Source organism: Buteo buteo, chromosome 2, assembly GCF_964188355.1.
Source record: "Buteo buteo chromosome 2, bButBut1.hap1.1, whole genome shotgun sequence".
Taxonomy (NCBI): Eukaryota; Metazoa; Chordata; class Aves; order Accipitriformes; family Accipitridae; genus Buteo; species Buteo buteo.
Genome location: NC_134172.1, coordinates 45063399 through 45087021, shown reverse-complemented (window position 1 = coordinate 45087021; position 23623 = coordinate 45063399). Strand labels below are relative to the sequence as shown.

Below are 23623 nucleotides of genomic sequence, written 5' to 3'. Positions count from 1 at the left end.
TTCCTGCTGTCTGGTTCTGCAACTGATGGACTTTTCCAGACTCAGCACAGCCACATCAAATACACCTGGGACATTCCTGCCAGTGGCTGAATTGTCAGCTAAAATAATCACCTGGCTGTCACCAAGAGCAAAACAGGTAGGGGCAAAGGGGAACAACCCAATACGCATGCTTTCAGTCGATATGGTAAAGAGCTGACATATGGTAATTTTAAAGGGGTTGACATGCTGCAGCAATTATAAAAAGGCTGACACTCAGCTGAAAGAGCTGACAGTTGGAAGTTACACGCAAAAGTTAGCACAAAAGAGAAAAAATGAAAGCAAAATGTGACTGAACTGTTGTCTCGCATGCTCATAATTTGTTGACAAATCTATTTGTAAGTATAAGAATTCGGCCCTTTCTTAAGAGTGTCACCATCGGCTGCTGATAAAAAAGCAACCTGAATCTATTACAGATGTGTTACTCTTCAAAATGATGCTCCTGTGAGAGGACAAAGAATTCTGCTCTTATAAATCTGTTCTGCAGGCTAAGGCTCTCCTACCAATAGCAACATTTAATATTGTTACGCATCTCTTCTACATGGAAAAAAAAGACTACTTGGAATTTGAAATATTGCATTATAATGAAATACCTCTTTAAACGTATCACCCTAGGAAAATGCAAGTTTGCTGATGGTTTCAACTTTAAAATATATTTTCTTTTTAAGGTGCTTCAAACCATTGTTCACTTATTACACTAGCACTTTATATGAACTATCTGCTGCCAAAAATAGATTCAGATTAGATACCACATCCCCAGCACACTTGTTTTACTGAGCTTTAAGACTGGTTATGATATAGGAAATACAATTTTACACTGTTGAAATATTATACTTAGTGCTACATGAACATAAAAATATACAGGTTTTCATTGTACCAATGTTTAAATACATAGAGAGAGAGAGAGTACTTCCCCCTCAAAAGCTCAAAATTGCAAGATCTGATCCTGCAAGCGTGCACACCTGACTGGGAGACTGCAGTGAGTAATTTCATTTACAGTTGCATTCATTTTATGCAATTGTCAGGTCATTCATATCAACTTTTGGAGTATAAGTGCATCTGAAAACTCTGTGTAGGAGCAGTTTCATTTTAAAAAGCATCAAAGCATTTTCCAGCACAGAATCATTCAAGAATGAAGTGGAAAATGTACAGCATTTTCCTGCTCCGAGGCAGGATAATTCCCAATCCCAAATAAAATCTCAGCAAGGGAGCTTCTGTCTTTTGTGTTGAATAGAGTAAGATTTGGACTATACATGTTCAGTAAAATTGTTATTTTAACAAACTTTAAACCCCCCAGATTTGTTTCAAACTGCGACCTGTCCATGTTCCTTCCTTTTTTCCCAAACACGAAAATTATTCCCAAAATTATACTGCGGAAAACAGTTCTCTTACAACTTTGAAGAGCTTAATGCACAGAGGTGAGTTTCAATTTCCCATTCATGATATAGCATGTCCTTCTCCTAGGGGTGTAAATGTAAGAATCCTTTAAACTGCTAGAGCAGTGACAACACACATCTGACTACCTCATCTGAGCCTATTAATCCACCTTCCTCTGGATTATTTTTAATAATCTGTAGCTCCCCGCTCCCTCCTGCACAGTTTCTACTCAGAATAAGTTCTACTCAGTCATAAATCATTTCAAGAAGGTAAAATGTAAGATGCCTGTGAAAAAGTGATGAACTTCCTTCACCAGTAGGATACAAAATTTGTCCTTAGCCTACTATGAAGTCAAAAATTAGATCTCAGCTTTAAAAATATTGTTAGCTATGACTGATGCTTAAGTGCTAAAGCTGCTGTCGGAGAGATAAGGTAATACTCACGTCAAGGGTGCAGTCTCTGCCCTCTGTTCTTGAGTCCACAGAAGCACTGCCAGCACATGCTGGCACTGGTTTGGAAGGAGATCAGGAAAGGGAACAGTAACAGACTACAGATCAGAGGCGACACTTTGTCCCCCACTATGGCCAGTATTGCATTGGCATCCATTACCACCTGGACAGAGAGAGTACCCAAAAAGTATTTTACCTATGGTGAATGTGCCCCCAGATACCTCAGATCAAGCAGCAGCCTGCCATACAAGCAGGTCCCATTCCCTCACACTTGCTAACAACAGAGGAAGATGGATAAACTGGCTTGTTCTTCTCTTCCTTAACTTTGCACTTAAAATTTATTACTAGATCCTATTGCTGCATTTATGCATTCTCTATTGTTTTGGTTTTTAAATGTGAGTTTTATTATTCTCGCCTGTTGCACATGTGCTTTTTCCCCATTATTTTACACACCGTTATAATACAACAAATCTTGGTTGGAAGCAAAACTTAGTACTTTCTGCCTTTACTCTGCACAATACATATACTTCTGTTTGTGCACAGAGTAGCTTGGTGCATGGTGCATTTCTGTACTTATTTGGTGCCTCACCTTTTAAATTCTCTGCACTGATCTCCACACCACCTTTCAGAGGTCCTGATCCTGACGGCTGAAGTCCTGTACTCCTCCTCACAGTCTTCTGGGTAGCTGTGACAGCCTCTGCTGCAGCATTAGAAGGGAAGCCATGAGGTATGACAAAGCAAGGACCACACTGCATGCTGAGACTATTGATACCACAGAACTACGTGTCAACAGGTGCAACTGCTCTGACCTGCATCTCAAAAACGGCAAAAGTTCTACCTATGACACGTTCATCTATAATTTTCCTTTGCATAGGGGAGAAACAAGTCACCTGTATCAGCAAATAAGAGAGTAACACTTTAGGCACCTGTTAACTGTTGTATCACTGTGTCTTCCTGCTTCTAGTTCTTAATAGTAACATACAGTACATAATACATAAGTGCCTGTTATCTATCTAATATCTGATATCTAATTTTAACGGCTCTGGTCTCTTCCAGTTATTACCATGAGATGTGGATGTATGACTAAGAGGCTCCATGATGTGATCATAGGTAACATGCACAGAGACTTGTGACATGTAGACTGGCACTGCAGAATGACAGCTTTTAATGGGCTTTGCTTGTACCTGTAGACAACATAGGCATTATGGATAGTTCTGAGCTACCAGGAATAAAGCCACAGTCCACGGGATAGTGTGATCTAACAGATAGCCTGTTGTGAGTACGTAAGTCTAACTCTAATACAATAGCAGTTAGATATAACTGTGACTGCATTACTTGATCAGTTAGTAAGAAGACCTTAGTAGCTGTTCTGCATGCAACAGCATGCAAAAGGATATGACTGTGAAACACTGCCTAAAGAGAGAAAGCTGGTGAGTCTTACGAACAGGCAGAACATGCACAGCAGAGACCAGACCAGAGAAGCCAGAGCCTTGTTCCTGTCCTGAGCAACATTTCCCACCACCGGGTGATTCCAATTCTGATGTAGATCTGGCTGATTATCTCATGACAGATCTGTGGTATGACCCTTCTTGTAAAGATTCCTTAAGCCACCTTAACCTTGATTGCCTCTGACTCCAGCCTCCACATGGCTTCTCTTAGAATTGATTCATCATTTATTTATCTTCTGCACTATGTGTGCAAGAGGACTGTGTGTCCTTTTTACAAGTTCAAGAAGTGGCACATTTGGTCCCTATTTTAAGGTCTAACAAGGCTATGCTTTGCATAAGACCACAATAGCAGATGACAGTAAGCTTCCAACACATTAGCTATCTCCCTACTATGGGAGGCAGATAAAGTCAGGTTCAGGATGAATGTCCAACCCTTTGTTACTGCCTTGCTCCTCCTGGTCTCTTGAAAACCTATATGGCTTTCCTTCCCATTAAGCTTCCAGGTTTCCTCCCTTTCCCTCTGGAAACGTATTCATCGCCTCCTTCAAACTTAAGTGTTCTCTGTTTACACAAAAATTTCCCCAAGTGCACAACAGGCGCACTCAAACTGCACACCCTTAAGGACAAGGGGTAACGGCTTTAAGCTGAAAGAGGTAGACTTAGATTAGATATAAGGAAGAAATTCTTTACTATGAGGGTGGTGAGGCACTGGAACAGGTTGCCCAGAGAGGCTGTGGATGCCCCATCCCTGGAAGTGTTCAAGGCCAGGTTGGATGGGGCTTTGAGCGACCTGGTCTAGTGGAAGGTGTCCCTGCCCATGGCAGGGGGGTTGGAACTAGGTGAACTTTAAGGTCCCTTCCAACCCAAACCATTCTATGATTCTATGTCTGTCTTGAGGTCATGCCAGCAAGCTCACCATTTCCCCACATCTATCTTAACAGCCATCTGATAATGGTGTGTCATTTCCTGTGTCACACTGCGTGTGCATGGATGTAGATGATCGTGTGGATGGTGGCTGCTCTGCTTAAGGCACAAGTGAGTTTATCATTTGGAAATTTCAGCATGTCTCCCTGACACAGTAAAGCTGAAACATGCTTCCAGTTATAAATCAGTTCAGATGCATGCACACATTTCCCATTCTGTAAAAGTGGACTGATCTTCTTGAAATCACTTACTAGATCAGGGAAAATTTAGTCTAAGAGCACATCATATGAGAGTCATGGGAGAAATAAGACAGGACAAAAAATGGGGATTGTTTCATTTCTAAGATCTTTGGGGATATCCTTTCTAGCCTGTCATATCTCAAACCCAACTAACCTAAATATTATTGTATCTGTTGGCTTTGGCAAGGACTCGCTGTTGCCTTTTATTAGATATGAAGCAATAGGTGGGAGAGAGTGAGCCAATTAATTATTAAAAGTGGCTTTCACATACTTTGAAAGTCTGCATGTCCTCGAAGCACACTCAATAAAGTTAACAAGGCTAACCAGGGCACTGTATAATGTCTGTGAAGCCTAGATAGGCATTTTGCAAACTCTGCGAGATTCTGTTGTGTGCTTCCTTAACTCCACATGGACCCAATACACACTTCATAAAGTTTTTTCGTCTCAAAATACTAACCTTACAAACCCCTTCCTTCCAGCCCTATGCAAAAGTTGCTGTTTTCAATTAGCTTTCCAGCAAGGACTCCCTCTCTGCCCTCCATGCCACCCCCTTTCACTCTTAATTCACCTAAAGAGTGTAAGTTATTTACATCTTACCCCCACAGAACATGCTCACCTGCCCCTCTGTGAGGACTTGCAGTTATCTTTCCCATGTTATGTCTGATTCACATGGTAATGACCTGAAGGCAATAACATACTGTTTTTGAATTCTCAGTAAAGCACAATGCATATTTATTATACTATAGCTAATATCAAATTACCACTAAATATAACAGCTACGGCAGTTGTCTTTGGTAGATACAAGCCCTTTAACTCCCTCTCCACAAAGACTTATCTTGAGCATTTTAGTTTGGATCCAAAAAGAGATTTTCTGCTACGGGCTCCTGGAAATGAGTATAGACTCAGTAATAACCTCAGTGAGACAACCATCATTAGTTAATAGCAAAGAAGAGGTGTCAGTGGTGCTTGAGGCACTTGTTGAAATCAATTAACACGGACCTTATGCTAACGGAATAGGCATAGGTTCCACACCATTTTATTTTCATTCTCCAGTCAATGGTAACAATCCTTTGCAGACGGTCTAGAACTAAATGGGGAACTACTCGTTTTATCTCCCCACAGTATTTTCAGTTGCTGATCACATTATCACTTTGAACAACTTGCATAGAATATCTTTTCAGAAAGAATAAACTCTGAAACTATAGGCCAAGGTGTTCAATGGAATTAACTCAGAAGCCCAGGAACAGTAAGTATATTAACCAAGCTTTGGGGCTTGAGTCTGTAATTTTTATTCACCCAACACTTGTTTTTCAGTCAAGGAAACTATTTCTATTCTGCTTCTATAACAAGATTGGTCTTCACTTAATAGAATGTATAATGAAAATAACAGCTGTATTTAAACACATGGCAGAAGCCATTAGACATGGAAGAATTATTCTTTTTCTATTAAATCATGGCTGTCTAACAAATTTTATACATGACTGTCCTTGTCCATACTATGAGCCAAATTGTGTCTTGTTTTATCCCAGTTAAGATGCACTAGTTACTATAGTTCCTGGAACAATTCATATACCCCTTATAGCTCAGAATGCAATGTGGGGAAATTAAACAACACAGAAGTTTTCATTCAGACAGAGGAGAATTCCAGAGCCATGGAGAAGGGATGAGGAGTGAGGAAGGAAAGAAACTACTGTAGAATACTTAATATCTGTAATATCTTTCAGATCTGTCCTTTTTTCTTCTACATGTTTAAACATCACGTTAGAATCTGATCTGAGCACTACTTCCATGGAAAATATTATCAGTGCTCCTGTTGTCATTTTTCCTATTTACAGCTGCAGTCCCATTTTCTTTACTATTTGGGTATTTTCTGAGACAAGTTGTTAGAAACTAGTAACACTACTGGGACTGTGAAACTTTTTATACTCTTACTGGATAACTACTACTGGCAGCTAGTCAGTACAGAAATCCACCTAGCACAAGCTGCTGGGAAATAATCCCAGCCACTATGTGAGCAGAATGGCTACAGCCAGGCAGAGAACAACCAAATATGGAGCCAAACAAAAACTGAGCCACTTCACACATCAGTAACTATACTTCCCTCTTAGCTCCAAGCAATTAAGTAAACCTTAACCTCAGTATAGTAAGAATTACTGTGCCGTAAGGATGCAGTACAACACAGTAAGCTTTTTCCACAGATAGAGGTGGTCTAAAACCGCTGTGAGTATCTAGCAAAACACTGGGAATAGCATGCAACAACATGGGTATTATTCTTTTCTAGCTTCATTGATTATCCATTGTTTGAAGCCTCAGATTTGTTACAAGCTGGCACTCAACCCTTTGACAGGAATTCCTGTGAATACTGGGCTTTTGAGAACAAGCTCTACATAAGTGGGAAGGATATGCCATGCACTGGCCAAGCTCTGGGCTGTCATGTGCAGTCCTGAATAGGACTGCTTTCCAGTCTCGGCACACAGGCACAAACACATACCACTACATCTGAGTCAAGGCAATGTACCAACTGCCCAAGAGGAGATAACAAAGCCCTTTTCAGTGCTGCAACTTTCTCCAAGTAGGAATCCTCACAACTCTTCTGCAGCCAAGATGAATTTGCCTTTAGCCAGAGAGTCAGTTCTGTGTTTTCTGCATACAAAATTTGTGGTTGTGTTTCTGATGACTCAAGAGTGTTGTTTAGCTCCCACCCATGATGTTCATTGTTTATGTCCCTGGATTTGTTACCTAATCAACTACATATGCACTTAATTTCACTTTGTAATAACTCTAACTAGTACTTACTTCTCCCGAAATCTCTGCATAACAATGAGTATTTCCATGTTTACCCCAAGAACCAGTCAGAGTGTGATCAGCTTTTCAAGCTTCATCCACTTATTGATCAGTTGGTTGAAAAATTTAAACAGCTGTTTACTATTTGCCAAAACATTTATCCTGCAATTTATTTAAAGGGAAAGCTATTTTAAATAGTGTATTCTTCTTTCAGAAGTCTCAGTATTGGGTAAGATTTTAAAGAATCGTTCATGTGCACTATCAGGCATGTTGTTTTAGTACAGACACAGGCAAAGCACAGAAGTAAATTCCTCCTTCTCCAACTTTATGCCTTAACTCTAACATAAAACCATCGCTGGACCTCATTCTCCACATTCCAGATTCTCAGTATGCCACCTGCAAATAAATACATTTTAAATGTCTATTTACTGTACTTAAGGTAAAAGGAATTCTCGGAATATGAGATAATTTTGGAGCCAAGAAAATTATGAGGCTTGAATCCCAAAATCTCTTCTCCTTTTGGATTCTCTGATGTCTAATAAAATATGAGTTTATTAGCCTTGCCTTCAGTTGAGGTACTAACAGTTTCTCTCTTTCTTCTGTTCTTCTCATCTGCTTATTTTTGTAATAAAGGCACAATCCTAGGTTCATCTAAGGGTTCTCTCACTAGAAGGCAAGAGAAGTGTGAGAGGCAGAGTACATCAAATGCATAGAAATGCAGAAGTAGACCTGCCTGCAAAGCAAGGCTTTCAGTTCACAGTGAATTTCTTCTTTTTGATTTTTTTTTTAATCTGAACTTTTTATTTATTCTCCTCAAAGCAGATGGCCCTTGGGCCTCGCTCACCGAAAGAGGTTAATGGCATGGTTAATAGCTTTGCTGCCCACAGCAGCAACACAAAGGACCAAAACCTCCCTTCCAGAGGCACCTGCCAGGCACTGTGGCTCTGGGCAGCCGTTGCAAGTAGACATATCTGGGAGCTTCCTCACGCTGCCGTGAATCTGAGCCTGCCCTGGAGCTGTAACATGGGAGTCTGCAGGACAAACATCCGAATACAAGGGACTCAGCATGTCCTGGGTCTGTGGCTTTGGGACAGACTCACCACCCAGACAGCCATCAGGCTCTGGGAACTCTGGAAGAACAGGGTGCTAGCACAAAATAAGCTTTTTTTCAGACCATTTGATCAGGAAGACATTGAACTATGCAGATCAATACCAACATCATGATGGACCACAGCATGGTAAGGAGCAGCTTAAGAATGAAGAATAGGTCCTTAAAAGTGGACCTGAAAAAGACAAGAGTTGATGTTGCTGGGCTGAGGAATGATTTCTGAAACATTCTTAGCAATGAGTTAGAGGAAGACACATTATCTTCCAGCTCTGTCCACACTTCAAAGATACACTGGAATTTCTGTCTGACATCAAACTCTTAGAATAGCAACAGTCACAAGTAACGTTTTCTGGCCTCTCTGGGTGGCTAAGAATTTGTCCATCCAGGCAGACAATGGCCTGACCTTGACTGTTCATGCCTGCATTACATCCTGGCAGGACTACAGCCCATGATACACCTGGCACAAAGCCTTCAGTACTTGGAAACTCCAGCTAATACAAGGTGTTGCATTTTATACGATTATCAGCAGAAGCTGCTACCATCAGCAACTGGTAGTGTTTTCTATCTCTGCTTTCTTTGTCCCACACACTCCAGACTTTTTCCCCTTACCCACTACTGATTTTGGTTTCAGCTTTTGGATCTTAACTTCAAGTTGCTCCATGGGCTGGGTCCAGGTTATCTGAAAAAACACCTAAACCTCCAGGAGGAAGACAGTGGTTGACAACTACTCTCCCATGCACAGTAGAACTGCCTAAGGTAAGATAAGCACATCTGACCTGAAACTGGAGTGATCTGCCCCCAAAAAGAAACTTCCCACCATCTGCTTCAAGCATTAACTGCATTTCTTAGGCCTTCTCTTCTCTAAATGTAAACACACAGTAACATATGGCTTTTCAAACAAAACTAAATACATAAGAGAAATTATTAAAAAAGAATTGCCCCGAAGAGTATTACACTCTTCCTGACCTACCACTTGTGGAGGATGACTGAACAACCACTGTATTGTTGATAGCAGTAGTCCTGTAAATACACTAGGAGAAGGCTTTCAGAGACTGACAATTAGATCAGATCACATGTACAGTAGAACAGAATTCCCAAGTTAATACCAAGTGCCTTTCCCCAAAGCACTCAGCTTTTCCCCTCTAGAAGCTCACACCTGGGTACCACTCTCGCACAGCGATATCACAGACGAGAATTCTGGGAAATGACATACCAATAAGCCCACAAAACACTTCAGAACTCTTATATCGAAACATTGAACCAGAATACAATGTACCCAGCCCAGATAGGCTTGCTTGCGCTGTAACCTTGGTGTGCTCATTTCCATGTAAATACACAGAAAGTTCTTCACCTTGGAGCTATTTCACAGGGGCTTTTGTATCTGGAATGTAGGTATAAAGTGAAAGCTCTGGGTGTGCTTGTAAATCATTTGTGCTAAATGATTTGTGCAAACCTCAGACATACAGAGGTTTTCCTCAGCGGAAAGCAAAATAAATGCTCTTATGGCTATGCAATGCTACATTACCAAATCCATACCTAGGACCAACTTTTGGAGGACTTAGGGGCTGCACAGTACTTTGGAAAATGGAAACACTGCAACACACCGGCTGTAGCTAAGGGCTTGAAAGTCCCAACTCAGGGTACCACCTCTGGAAAAATTCTGGTCATAACTTCAGCTGTGACAAATGCCACACACAGTCACCAATCTGCAAAGGAATTGCACAGCTGCCTTCAACTCTCAAAGTGCTCCCTGCACAGATCCTTGCAAAGATGCTATCGTTCCAATATAAGCTGGAAAGAATCCTTGGTAAAATTTATGGGCCTGAGTCCCTTTGCACCAAGTCACGGAATGGCAAGACAGTGTGACGACCCACCCACACAACCTGTCACAGGCATCAGTTGCACCTCCAGCTGGCAATAAACAGCCAGGATTGCATGTTGTTCTCTCCCCCAGTCACCCACTTTCCCATATTGGAGAATGTCAACATGCTGCTGTATATAGGGTTAGACCTACAAGCTTTTAACTAAAATAACAGAAAACATTGTAGGAGTGTTGAAAAATATTTTCTGATGTGTTTTGCTTTAAGAGAAAAAATAGTATCCTTATAGAGTCAACCATCTTCTAAATCTTACACTCTAATATTTCTGCTTAATTTTCTCCCACCTAAATGGCAACTATGCTTTAAAGCACCAAGTACTGTATACTTAATAAATTATAAAGTCAATCTTCATAATTTCTCTTGGTCAGAGACAGTTACAACACAGAAGGATATATGGGAGGCAACATAGGTCTTCCTCCAACAAAGCACTTAAGCATACACTTCAGCATGTCAGCATCCAAGCTGAAGACAGTGGGATATATTTCAAGTTATGCACATGTTTCACAATTTTATTGAAGTTCAAAGGCAAATAAAAAATGAACATAGAGCAGAAAAAAACTCCAATATCCATATAATTGACACTATGGTATTACCTTCTACTGAAATTCCATAGAATTAGGAAAATACTTTCTTTGGTTAATTGAACACTGTTCCTTTTGGAGGCAGTGATAAAAAACAGCTTTATTAAAGCGCAAATTCGACCCAGCTCCATTTAGATGGAAGCAAAACTCTTTTTACCTCCAGTGGAAATGGAGCTCAATGGTAAAATATAGGACTTTTGATCCCCAAAAGCAAGGCCTGAAACATGAGATGTTGTAAAATCTTAATACTCAGTTACTCATAAGTATGCAGGTGTCAGGAAATCAGGTTCTAATGTCCTTTACAATTTCCACGTAGAGTGCTTACACTTCTAGGATGTATCAGTGTGCCTCTGACATTTGTTTAAGGGTCAAATAAACAATGGTACTGTTATTTCAAGCCATTAGAAAGTTCTTAATGATGTTTCCGGCTATACTCGGGTTTTATTTTGTGGTTGGAATGTTTTTTTTCACAGTAGTATTGGATTTTACTATTGCTTTAATGGGTTTTCACCTTCTCATCACATTTCTGGTGCCACTGTTTTACCAGATAACTGAAATACTTCTGCACTAATAAGAAGTACTGGGACTAATAAGTTGTCCTGGGACAGCATCCTGAAAAGATACATACATTTAGGGAGGTTTGAAAAATCACAGCATTTCCCAAAAATACAAGCTAGTCATTGCAACCACCTTGGCAATGGCAAGCCTGGAAAACCTGATAGTGGATTAAGAAAAAGGAATATATCGCAGTACTTTAGCATGGCTGCAACCAGGACAAAAAAAGGTATTACTTCTTTTGTTTCTATGTCCAGAAAATGCTGGCAAATACAGAATAAAACAGTGCAATGCTGAGTTATCTAAACACATTAATTAGCCACACCACAGAGAATCAGGCTTTCTCTGGTGTTCATTCACCTTCAATCATACCTTGTTTGCCTTCCTCATGTCCATGATGGGTAAAACATTAGACAGACTGTGTGGCACATCAGAAAGTAACTACTGAGCATGGATTTCTGCTGACTGCAGGGTTTTTAAATGCTGAAGGCACTGGCACAACCAACTCATGTGTAAATGGCAACCTTGGCTCTACATTTTAATTATTTTGAAATAAAAGCATAAAAGCACTTTAAGTTCCAGTAAGTAACACGATGCAGGGAAAGAGATCCTAGAAACAATCACACACACACAAATCATTTAGCTACCTACAGCAACATGCAGTCGCGACAGAATGAAATATTCATAAACTCAAGGGAGATGAAATGCTGCATTCATCTATCACAATACGTAAACCACCAGTTATAGTTTCAAAAATAAAGCCCTTGTATAAAGCCCTTATTATAACTGTACAGGCCCTGTTCAAATGATCAGTCGTTGATACTCTCTTTTAATTAGAACAATAGAACAGATTTTACCAAACAGTAACAAACCTAAAAGTGTAGGAGGTAAATACTACAAACTCAGGGTCTCCAGTTAGAGATACCCTTTTTTTTTCAAAATACCTTATATTTCTCACGAAAATTGCAACTCTAGTCATGCAAATACATGGTGTGACATAGTTGTTGCATTAATTTATGGCACTGCTGGTTTACATTCCTTCATTGTGCTACTCTTCTCTTACACATTTGTAACAAAATCAAACTATAGTAAAACTAGTCGAAGAAACACGGCTCAAATCCAGTACACAACAAGGTTTCTTTTTTAACATTTACGCTAGGATTACAATCTGGTTTGGGGTATCTGTCCATTCAGAGAATTACTCGGATTTCAGTAAGATATAAACGGATGTGTTTTATGGTCCAGCACACACGGATCACCCCTTGCAACAATCACCGTATCACGATGAAACTTAGACATTTATCAGTCTCTGCCTACTACAGACCTACAGACACAGCAGAACCCGCCGGCTTCAGTTTGGTAAACCCACGGCGAGAAAATGAATGGGAATGAAGACAGTGCCCGCAGACAAAAGCACTGATCAATGCACTCCGCTGACATTATCTTAATGGCAACCTTTCTCTACCCCATCCTCCCTACTTTCCGATTCTTCCAGCAGCTGGCAGAGCCGCACTAGCGGATGCGATCTGACCCATTTCTCGTTGAACTCCGTCCCCCACAGGTTCCCACTCGGCAGCGAGCAGCCGTCCCCCGGTCCACAATGACACAGCAGGGCTGGCTGGAGGGACACGGCGCCCGGGCTCCTTCCCCCAGGTGACTCGCCCCTCGCCGCCGGCCGAAAACCGAGGCGAGGGGCGGCGAGGGGCGGCGAGGCGAGGCGAGGCGAGGCGAGGCGCGGGCAGGCGAGGGGCGGCGAGGCGCGGGGAGCGGCGGCCCTGCCGGCACTGGCCCCTCGAAGTGAGGTAAACTTTCGCGGCGGCACCTGGGCCGCCGCCCGCGGCGCCGCTCCCGCAGGGCGAGCGGAACAATGCCCGCCGCCCCGGGCCCCGCGGCGGCGGCCCCGCGCCTCCCCGCCCCGCCGCCCCCGTGTCCTCAGACAACCTCCGCCTCCCGCCGCCGCGCTGACAAAGGGCGGCGCGGGGCCGGGGCTGCCCGCGGCGGCGCGGCCGCGGCCGGGCGGGCGCGGGAGCGGGCGCGGACCCGCCCGCCCGCCCCGCCGAGCGCGGCCCCGGGCGGCCGGCCCCTCCGGCCGGCCGGCGGCGGAGCGGAGCGGAGCTACCTACCTTTTTGTCCTCTTTCTCGCTGCCGTGCCTCCGCTCCGGGTGGCCGCTGTCGGCGGCGGGGGCCGGCTCCGCGGGCTGCCCATCGCGGTGGTGCGGGCGCTGGTGCGGGCAGCCGCCAGACCCCGCCGCCGGGGGGATGGGCTCCGGGCACGGAGAAACTCCCTTAACATCCATCTCCATCTTCCAGTTCACTGTATTGCGAGACAAAAGCAGGCAAACACTTTCCACCACCCCGCGTCTTTCCTGTGCTCTCCTTTCTCCCTCTTTTCTTTTTTCCCTTCTTTCTGCCCTTTTTTCTTCCTTCCTTCCTTCCCTTCCTTCCTTCCTTTTTTCCCCCCTCAGGAGGCCGTGACACGCATGGCTCTGGCCGCCGCTGCTGCACCGATCCGGCGGCTGGAATCCTCCCCTAGATCCTCCAGACTTTTGTATCCAGCGTGTGTGTGTGTGTGTGTGTGTAAGAGTGAGTGTGTGTGCGTGTGCGTGTGTGTGCGTGTGCGCGCGTGTCCTTGGTACGATGGCCTTCAATCGCCCCGAAACGGCAAACGCTAACTAAGCAGATCTCTCGCCACGAAGATCAACTCCCGGCCCCAGTCTAATTGTGGTGGTTATTTACTTTACGCTATCTATGTCCCAGGCCCGGACAAGCCCTTCTGGCTGCGGCCCTTTGAACAAAGTTAACTGGAGGGAGCCGAGCCCGGGGAGGGCGTGGGGGCGAGGGGAAACCACCGGGGTTTAACACGGGGGAACCGACAATAATCCGGTAATGTCAAGTAAAAGTTAAACCTCCCCCTTCCTCCCCTCCCCCTCCCCTCTCCACATCCCAGGCAAGCGCAATACAGCAAAGCAAAACCAAGCGATTTCAGACCTGTGCAAGGTGCTGGTGGCGAGAAGAGACGAGCATTTACCCGATTGTTGCTTTTATTTTATTTTCCCCTCGCCTCCCCCCCAGCACCACCCGCTATTGCAAATGTGGGCTCCTTGATGTTAATCTCCTCGCCGTGGTCTGAGTGTATGTGTGTGACTGGAGCTCCCTCTCTCTCAGGCTGCCAGCGCCACGCAGCACTGCACAAGGAGAACTGGAGTTAAGGAGAAAAACAAGAGCAAATCCAGGCTGGAAATCTAAATCGGTACCAGCCACCGGCTCTCCGATTTTATCAACCCAAATACAAGAAGAGAAAGGGAAAGAAAAAAATCGTGTGTAAGCTGCTAAATCAGTCGTGACTGCAGTGCGCACACGACTTTCAATCCTCGTGTTAGCTTCCTTCTCAGACTGAAGTTAGGCACGGTAGGGAAAAATGCAGTCTCATTAAGAGTGTTTTATACCAAAACAAGAATTTCCTCAGTGGCGCCGGAGACAAGCCAAGTCTTTAGCTATTCCCCTTTTCATTTTGAAGCGATGAATGGTGAGCGTAGACCCCATCGTTGTTAAATCAGGACACCATCAGGTGACCAGTCTGCACTTCTAAATATAACACCACATTGTCCTGAGGAGCAGCTGCTTTGAAAGTTAACTGGAAGCATCTACTGAGAGCCTGCAGTGTCAAGATACGTATCTGATCTATACCTGAGCTGTCTGATGCATGTGCTGACCTCTCCAATTGCACCTACCCACTCCACAGAGATGCTGGGCCACATCCTCAGGAGCTGGTCTATTTTACACCAGGAGAGAACCTGTCCCAGGGTGTTTCGGGAAGCGGGTGTCCATCAGGTATTACATGATGCCCTTTTATTCCTCGCCTTGGGTTCCGTTATTCCCCAACAGGATTGTTACTGTGGGAACCTGAACAGATCTTATTGCAACAATGTATTTGGAGAAAGGGCAAGGGCTAATATTGCAATAGAGAGGGAAAAAAAAAAGTCTTTGTCACACCCCAAAGCTGTATTTTTAAAATACACATTGCTAAAGATCCTTTAGTATTATTCTCAAAGCATGTCAAGTATTGACGGGCCCTGCTGTCTTCTCAGGTTCATGAAAATAAGGAGCATTTCTACCGAAACTATCAGCATCAATGTTTAAAATTGAGGTAAATAATAAGACAATCAAGCCCTGAATATTGATGTTTATAATCAAATACTTCAGACTACTTACAATCTTTTATTTATAATCATCTAAATATACTCTACATTTTGGGGTATAATGATTTAAACATTCTGGATACTCTTACAGTTTTAGCCTCATTAGCAAAAAGCAGTACTAACTGCAGACAGGTACTTTTGGGGGGATCTGTCTTCACAGCCACGATGGCTGCAGAACACATACAAAGGTGGACTTTGCTGCAGAATTGCCCAGAGCAAAGCAATAAGCCCACATAGATGACAAGCCACCGTGCTGTCAGTCTGCCTGTGCAGTCGCCACCTCCCTCCACACACCACAAAGCATGCAAGGAACAAAATTCTGTGCTCAAGAGCTTTTGCAGTTTGGGTCAAAATACTTCCAGTATCACAGGTTGGAAAATGGCAAGATAAAAGTGAAAATAAAAATATTGCTCATTCAGGCACTGCAACACACACTTAAAAAACTACTGATAAGTGACATAGAAACCTTCCCATGGAGGGTAATACAACTCCCAATCTACCATCTCCAGGTCTGTAAAATAAAACTCAAAGCAAAACCAAGCCATCTAAAAATAGAGAAAAGCTAACCCAAATACAAACATTTCACCATGTGCTCTGAAGCTTACTGGAGCTGAACACTGGCAGAGAACCAAGGAAAACTAATTCCAGAGGTGGGGGCTCTTGACTCAGAAAGCTCTACTCCTAATCCTAAAGAGTTTAACCCCCCAAACCAACACAAACTTCTTAGACGGTTTGAGTGAATGTGATCATACATAAGAAGAAAAGGGCAGGCCCTAGACTGTATGAAAGTCAGTACAAAGATTTGTATTTGGCTGCTGAATTTCAAATTTCCCTTTCTTTCTTTTCTTTCTTTTCTTTTCCCCATCTTTCCTTTTTGTGCTGCAAAAGATTTACAATACTATTGCAAAAATAAAATTATTACAAATAATTCATCATAACAGTGTGCTCCCAGTTGTTCTCTGCACAAACCAGGTTTCCACCCAGCTGTTGATATTCAATAGATTTCCAGAGAATTCTAAGTAGAACATATTTTGTTACGCTAAGGTAAGGGTCTGAATAATCATCACAAACTTCTGTGAGAGAAATAATGGTCTTCAGGCCAAACATATATTTGAGATACAAACAGTAACTACAAATCTAGGAGCACTAATAAATTGGACAGGAAAATGAAATCTGAACCGGCAGGCTGAGGAGATAAGAAATATGACCTCCTTCCAGTCTCATAAATGGTCCTTCTGACAAGTATTGGGTTCCTCAGGTCCAGGCAGAAGCACATGAGCTTTTACCCCAAATTATTTTTGGTAAGCACTCAGAGAAGAGTGGGACTAAAGACCATAATAATGCAACACGCCACAGAGCTGAGCAGTTGATCGGTATTGCATAATTAAAAGTTTTCAGTACCTTCAACTAACTTGGTACATACATCAAATTCAAAACCTAAGTCCACAGAATACTATTTGGAGCTGAGGTGGAAGAATGGAGAGCCAGAATCCTGTATCACATGGCAACTGTCTTGAAAGACAATGCATTGAGAAGCAGAAACCAGGAGTCTCACTGGAGGGCAAGTCATTCCGCATCAGGAAGGCCCTGTTCGTAGGAAAACAACATTGTGTTGAATGCTTTCCAGATGTGCCAACACATTGAAAAAAATTAGCATGGCTCTTTCACTCATGTTTACTCTGGTAAAACAGCATATAGTTTAGCTTCTATATAGAATAATAAAGTACATTACTGAATACGGACTGTCTATTACCATACACAACATGCATCAAGAATTTCTGAGTCCAGATCTATTGTTCATTTTTCAAGAGAAACGGCATTAAAATATTGCTGGTGAAATCAATACTACAACTCATTAACACATGTTCCATGCTCCTGCATATTTTACAGTTGTGGGTTGTGCTGTAAAACAGATGTAGGTGACTAAGTAGATTCCAGAGACACTGACATTCTAAAATGCAAAAGGAAAGCCTTTCAAGACCAACTACATTCTTCATGTTTCCAAAAAATTAAAATTAGGGAGTGATGACACTAATTACAGGCCAAGTATTGGAACAATTTGATGGAAAGGGTCAAAGATTGCTTCTTCTAGAATACAGTGCCATTTTTGCATTCTTATTCTTGGTTATGATCAGATGATAGTACAATATACTGTGCAAACCACATGGCAGGGCAATCCTCTGTAGTTCTAATTAATAAGGCTAGAAATGGTGGGAAGACGTACACAAATTAAATGATTTGCCTAAGATCATAAAGTAGTTTAGTGGCAGATTAAACAGAATTTTTATGCCTTTTCCATGGTCTCTTCTTTTGGTCATTTGTTTCATTTAGCAATTTGTCACTTTTTCTTATGAATAGTTAAGATAACTGCTCAGAAACTAAATCATTTATTGGTATTTACTTACATAACAATTCTTGTTCAAAGATATTTTCAGGTCTTTCTCGAGCACATTTATGTTTATGTTAACCTGGATAAACTGAAGATGCTGCATGTCAAATGTACAAAAATGGCTATTACAAGTTAGCGGGATATATGCAATCTTCATAAAAACACAGCTATCACTGTATGAGAGACAGAGCATTTGGCTTTCTGCTGCCTCGCATATCTGTTGCTTCAGGATTCATCTACCCACTGCATTCAACATTTGAATAATTTTGACCTTTTCCCACCCTTAGACAATTCAAATCAAAGGTTTCCTGTTGTCAATGCAAGCTCCTTGGGGTCTCACTCAACACTGTATCTGTCAACTTGCATTCTACACTATTTCATTTCTTGCTTGAGAGTTGCAAACAGAGTTGCTTTCTCATGAAGACTCTGACCTTATCGATAATTCCCTCTGTACTATACATTTCAAAGTGGCTAACACAGATGTTCATTGAGTCATTTTCCCACCCATCGATCTCTGCTTCTGTTCTCTAAGGTGCTTTACTGCCAGTATGCAAACATTCAGTAACCTGGGGGCTCCTCTAACTTTCAAGATCTATCTATGCAGGTATTCTCTGTCTCAGAAAGTCTATAATTGTATATGCTTAATAAATGCTATCCTGAGAGAATTATGTTACACAGGGATATAAAGACATGCTGTGGATATTCTTAGAGAGTAAAAGGTGAAAATACTATTTGAATTCCACCATTCTCTACACAGTCCAACATGAAAATGGATACATTACAAGCTGCATTTTCAAAAGCATCTTGTCTTCTAGCTTTCCACCCACAATTTTGATAATATCAGTTCTCCCCTGCATTCTAACATTTTTGCTTACAAGTACTGAAACCACAAAGAATGGCTGCACAACTCAAGCCTTGAGTGATTTTTTTGAGCCTTTTAAAGACTTATCTCTGTTCCTTTTTTTGAACAAAAAAATCCTGTAACCCTTGGGAAGCCTCTTGAGCTCCTACAGCTCCTTTTCTAGAAAACCATCAAAATAGAATTGATTGGCTTCATTACTTTTAAACATGAACATAGCTCCTCATAGTTTATATTCTACATGACTGACAAACAAAACTATTCTGGCCACAGGGAGAGCTTCATCTTTCCTTGCCCAAGATACTGCAAAGAGACCAATGGCCATGCAGACCCTGCGCTCACTTTCCAAAGCAGTTTCATTATTTGAGCATGTACGTATCTGTTCTGTAGGGTGTATGGAAGGCTTTATTGCCCTCAAAATTGCTGTGTGAGGTAGAAGAAGAAGCAGCTATTTCTGCTGACTTTTCTGAGAGTTGGACTGGGCTCATAGTTAGTCAAGACATCACTGGGTGGGGCAGAAGGCCTAACCAAGCAGACTCAAAGAAAGGAAATGCAGCTCTGAGGCAAATGGGCAGGCAGCACAGCCACATAGACATTTGTTTCACACAATCTGAAAACATTTGTATTTCACTGGGTGGTGCTGCAGTCTTCTCAGTTCCTGTGGTAAACCTGGACCTGTGCCAAAATGAAAAATTTGACCTAGTTTTCAGGTTTTTGGAAAGAAAAATCTCTACTGAGTTCACTTAACTTTGAAGATGGAGAAAAAAGTAATCTGTCACAATAATCATTTGTTAGAAACAAATAAACAAAAGGGAGATGCATTAAAACAAGAGAAATAGAATTGGTCTATATTATTTCTTAATGGATGCCAAATCTTCATTGCCAGACGTTAAACTTTCAGGAGCAAAGGCATGAGAATGCTCTACAAGGGATACAACATCTCCAGTGGCAGCCAAGGGTCAGTGTTCAAGGACTGGTCCACTGAAGTTCAGAGTCCCACTAGCAGGGAGATACAACAAGAATATGCATGGGTTTAGCCCTTAGGCATTTCTGCTTCACCAGCTGACATGAAGCCCACCCACAGCACACAGCTCTGCTGTGTAAAGTGCAGAGATTTGTGTAGGAACTAGTGCAGGTCTTAGGAGCACTAACTCCTGTCTGATTTTCCATGCTATAGAGTGTTCCAAAGTGCCTTTATTTCTGATATGCCCAGTGAGATCCTAGAGAAACATCCTCAGAGCTGCAACATGCCATGGGGTAAGGAGAATACCCAGAACACTTAGGTGTTTAGCTCCACTGATCCCTTTCTTCCTTGCTTTCTTTTTTTTTCTCTCCCAGTCTCTTCTCAATGCTTCTGTCCCTTGTAGTAGAGAGAAGCATAAGGGCTCAATGTGCTAATAGCATCTTCTTTTTTTTGTAGCAGACTGCATATATACATATGCAAATATAGTTTTGAGCAGGGGTGATTGGTTTTGTTTAAAACTGTCAAAACTGAAGTCTGGAGAATTTTCTTGATGGTGAAAATAAATGAGTAATCCATTTGGTAGTATCTGTGTAAACAATATACACAAAACCACTTTCTTAAAATGTTTCTGCTTTTAATTTTTAAATTAATGCATACTGCTCAATTTGACTACTTCTTCCAACTTCTGCTAACTCTCTGGCCCTGCTGAGATATGCCCCATTCTCTCCTTGTTCCTTCTGCAGATTGGAAATACATTTAAATTCACCAAATTTCTTAAAGTTTAAAAAAAAAAAAAAAAAGTGTTAAGCATAAATTAAAGAAACACAGTATGTTTAAGCATAAATAAGACCAAATACTATTCATCACATCTTCTTAAAACTAAAAATTGGTAACAAGTATGTACATTATCAATTACTCTTCTATTCAACTGCTGGGACTTGAGTTTATGGTTTTAAAGTTTTGTCCACCATATTCAGGACTTAATCTGCAACTGGCTGAATCCACTGAGTCAGAGTATGTATTTAGACAGTATAGACTTCACCACTTTAATTAATCTTCAGGGAAGAGTCTGACTTTGCTGTCTTTACCTAGGATAAACCTGTTTTGAGGTCAATACTACAAGTACAAGGTGGAATGAAGGACTGGGCTTTCAAGGAAAAACACAAAATTCTGAACTTTTCCTTTCCAAAATAATTTTAAATTCCATAAATAATTTCAGTATATTCATACTTTGGAGCTAGCAATGTATCCTTAACTGTAAAGGACACATTTTCACTATTTCTGCTTTTGCAGGATGCTATAGGGAAAAAAAAACCCTAGTAAAAATTTTTAAGAAACATTTGCTGAGTGGGATATAATACATTTTCCAAAAGCAACATAAGAAATTTATTTTTGTTTAATATTTCTACCCACAATTGTAGAGTTAAAAACAGACATTTGAACAACTGAGTATGAAGGAAGTTAATGAGGATACATGAGAAGACTATCAGATGCAAAAACGTAGGAAATTGATGAAAGTGAAAAACCCTGCAAACAGTTTTCTGACTTTGAATGGCAAACTCAAGAGAGATGAAAGATGAATGCATCAAAAAGAACATCCTTTTGTTCCTTGAAAGAATACTTTATTGTCTACTTGTATTTCTTGGACACCATCACTGGTACTGCACTCACAAAAAACAATGGAAGACACGTCCCTGCCCCAAGGAGTGTACAATTGAAAAGCCAATGGAAAGATGTCCAGTAATTTCAAAATGAGTAGGATTAGACCCAAAATTAGGCAAACATACTTGAATAGCAATGCCTGCCAGTACATTAGCAATAGTTCAGCATTCAAAGATAGATGTTTTGATGACAGATTAAAAATAAATAGACATGGTAATGGATATAAAGAAAATAAACTGAAGTTGCAAGGAAATGTTTTGATTAAAAAGCTGATGTTCTCAGGTCAAATATGCTGTCAACAGGGTATGACACTTAAGGTCTCAAAAAGCACTCAGGGCTAAACTTCAACTTCGTGCATGCAAATCACTGGGGTGTGTGGTTGTTTATCACTGTCACTTGTACAAGCAAATGATAGAATTTACATCTGTAAAAGCCCATTTGTGCTTAGTTTGTATTCAGTTAGCACATACAGCTGAGGTTTGTATGCATATCTGTATATTTTATAATTTTCTTGCAGAAAAAGCAGTGCTCAAAATTGTACCTGAAAAACAGATGTCATATTTTGAAAATCTAGTTCTGAGTAGTACTCAGCAAAAGCAAAAAACCCCAATACAATGCCGCAGATACAATCTAATCTATTTCCAGCAATGACACCAAAATAAGATAACACAATTTAAGATCAAACAAACAAGATGCCAGGCAACATGTAGATGTTCGAGTGTGTTTGCTTCCTTTTTTGTGCCCTTTAATTGACAGTGAAGTAGTTCATAATTTTGACAGTCGATAGGGGTCAGTTAACTTCAGAGGAGTTACTATTCCTTTGCTACAAGTGGGCACAATTCATAACTCTTCCTACTCCTGTTTGATCCTGCCGTGAAGATTCATGGCACGTCTGTACTTTACAGTGATGCCAGTCATGTAACCAGAAGTAAAATTCCTGGATCAAGACAGGTGTAAGGCTGTTAGTCAGCTAACTTCCCCCTATGCCATCTTCAATATTGAGCTAGGCCCTTAACTGAATTCTGCATCAGCACAGTCCCCGCTATCCCAGGCCAACGAATCCTAATGCACTGGGATCCATTGGGCTCTTCCTATTCAACTTTAAAATATATTATTTCATTGTTTATTTGTGTTTGACAGGATTTTGTAGCAAGAGCTAGAGAAAATTTATTTAAAGTGAATGCTTACATTCTGATACACAAGACTCAACTGCCAGGGAAAAGAACTGGACTCCTAAGCTCTTCACTGTCCAGTTTAACTCTTGCACTTGCTTCTAAGAGACAACATTATCCCACATAAAATAAATCACATTCATTCATAGTCTGTGAGCTCATCTGTTCAGCTATTCATCTCATTTTGTATGAGCACCAGGAGAACTCTCAACTGCAGAAAATAGTTGAAGTCAGAGTCCAGCAGCAATCTGAGAGATTATATTTTTACTTCTTCATCAGCCATTTAAATCTATTTTCAACCTCCAAAAGGTACTTTCCTGTGATCTACCTGTACCGACCTCAGTTGAAATTTGGCTTCCAGAGTTTAAGCTCTGGCCCTCTGGGAACACTGTGCCAGGATGTGAAACCTGAGTCCTCACATCATTCTGTCTACATGTAAAAGTAGTCAGGATTCAAGCCCTGAGCAGTAATAGCTCTTAAATTACCGTGTGTTCTCATGAAAGTCAGTTCATAGCTGAACATAAGATAAATGGTATTCCACCAAAGCAGAATTTAGTATAGTTAAAAAAGGAGTTCAAGTTTGAGAGCTAGAGGGTATGTCCATGAAGACAGAGTCTATGTGAAGTTGATCAGGTGAATGTTTTCTGGTTTAATGCAAGAGCTGTGTCTGGAACATAGTCAAAGACCTAAACAGCTATTATTAGAAATAATAGAGCTGTTGTGGCGGGCTGATCCTGGCTGAACACCAGGTGCCCACCAAAGCTGTTCTATCACTCCCCTCCCTGCCTCAGCTGGACAGGGGAGAGAAAATATAACAAAGGCCTCATGGGTTGAGATAAGGACAGGAGAGATCACTCACGAATTACCGTCACAGGTAAAACAGACTCAACTTGGGGGAATTTAACTCAATTTATTACCAATCAACCAAAGTAGGGTAATAAGAAATAAAACCAAATCTCAAAACACCTTCCCTCCACCCCTCCCTTCTTCCTGGGCA

The 23623-nt window shown here is 41.5% G+C and overlaps 1 protein-coding gene across 4 annotated transcripts in view; it reads right to left on the bottom strand.

Annotated features, from left to right (window-relative positions):
• Positions 1 to 14532, bottom strand: part of RBMS3 (RNA binding motif single stranded interacting protein 3) — a 724940-nt gene extending 710408 nt beyond the window's left edge. For 3 of the 4 annotated variants that reach the window (XM_075052929.1, XM_075052943.1, XM_075052937.1), the window contains exon 1: positions 14370 to 14532. In XM_075052929.1, coding sequence (XP_074909030.1) covers positions 14370 to 14405 — 36 coding nt within the window. In that variant the 5' untranslated portion in view covers positions 14406 to 14532. Of the gene's footprint in view, positions 1 to 13504; positions 14048 to 14369 lie in introns of those variants that run through there. The other variant, XM_075052977.1, reaches the window with a different exon arrangement.
• Between the last annotated feature and the right edge of the window lie 9091 nt (positions 14533 to 23623).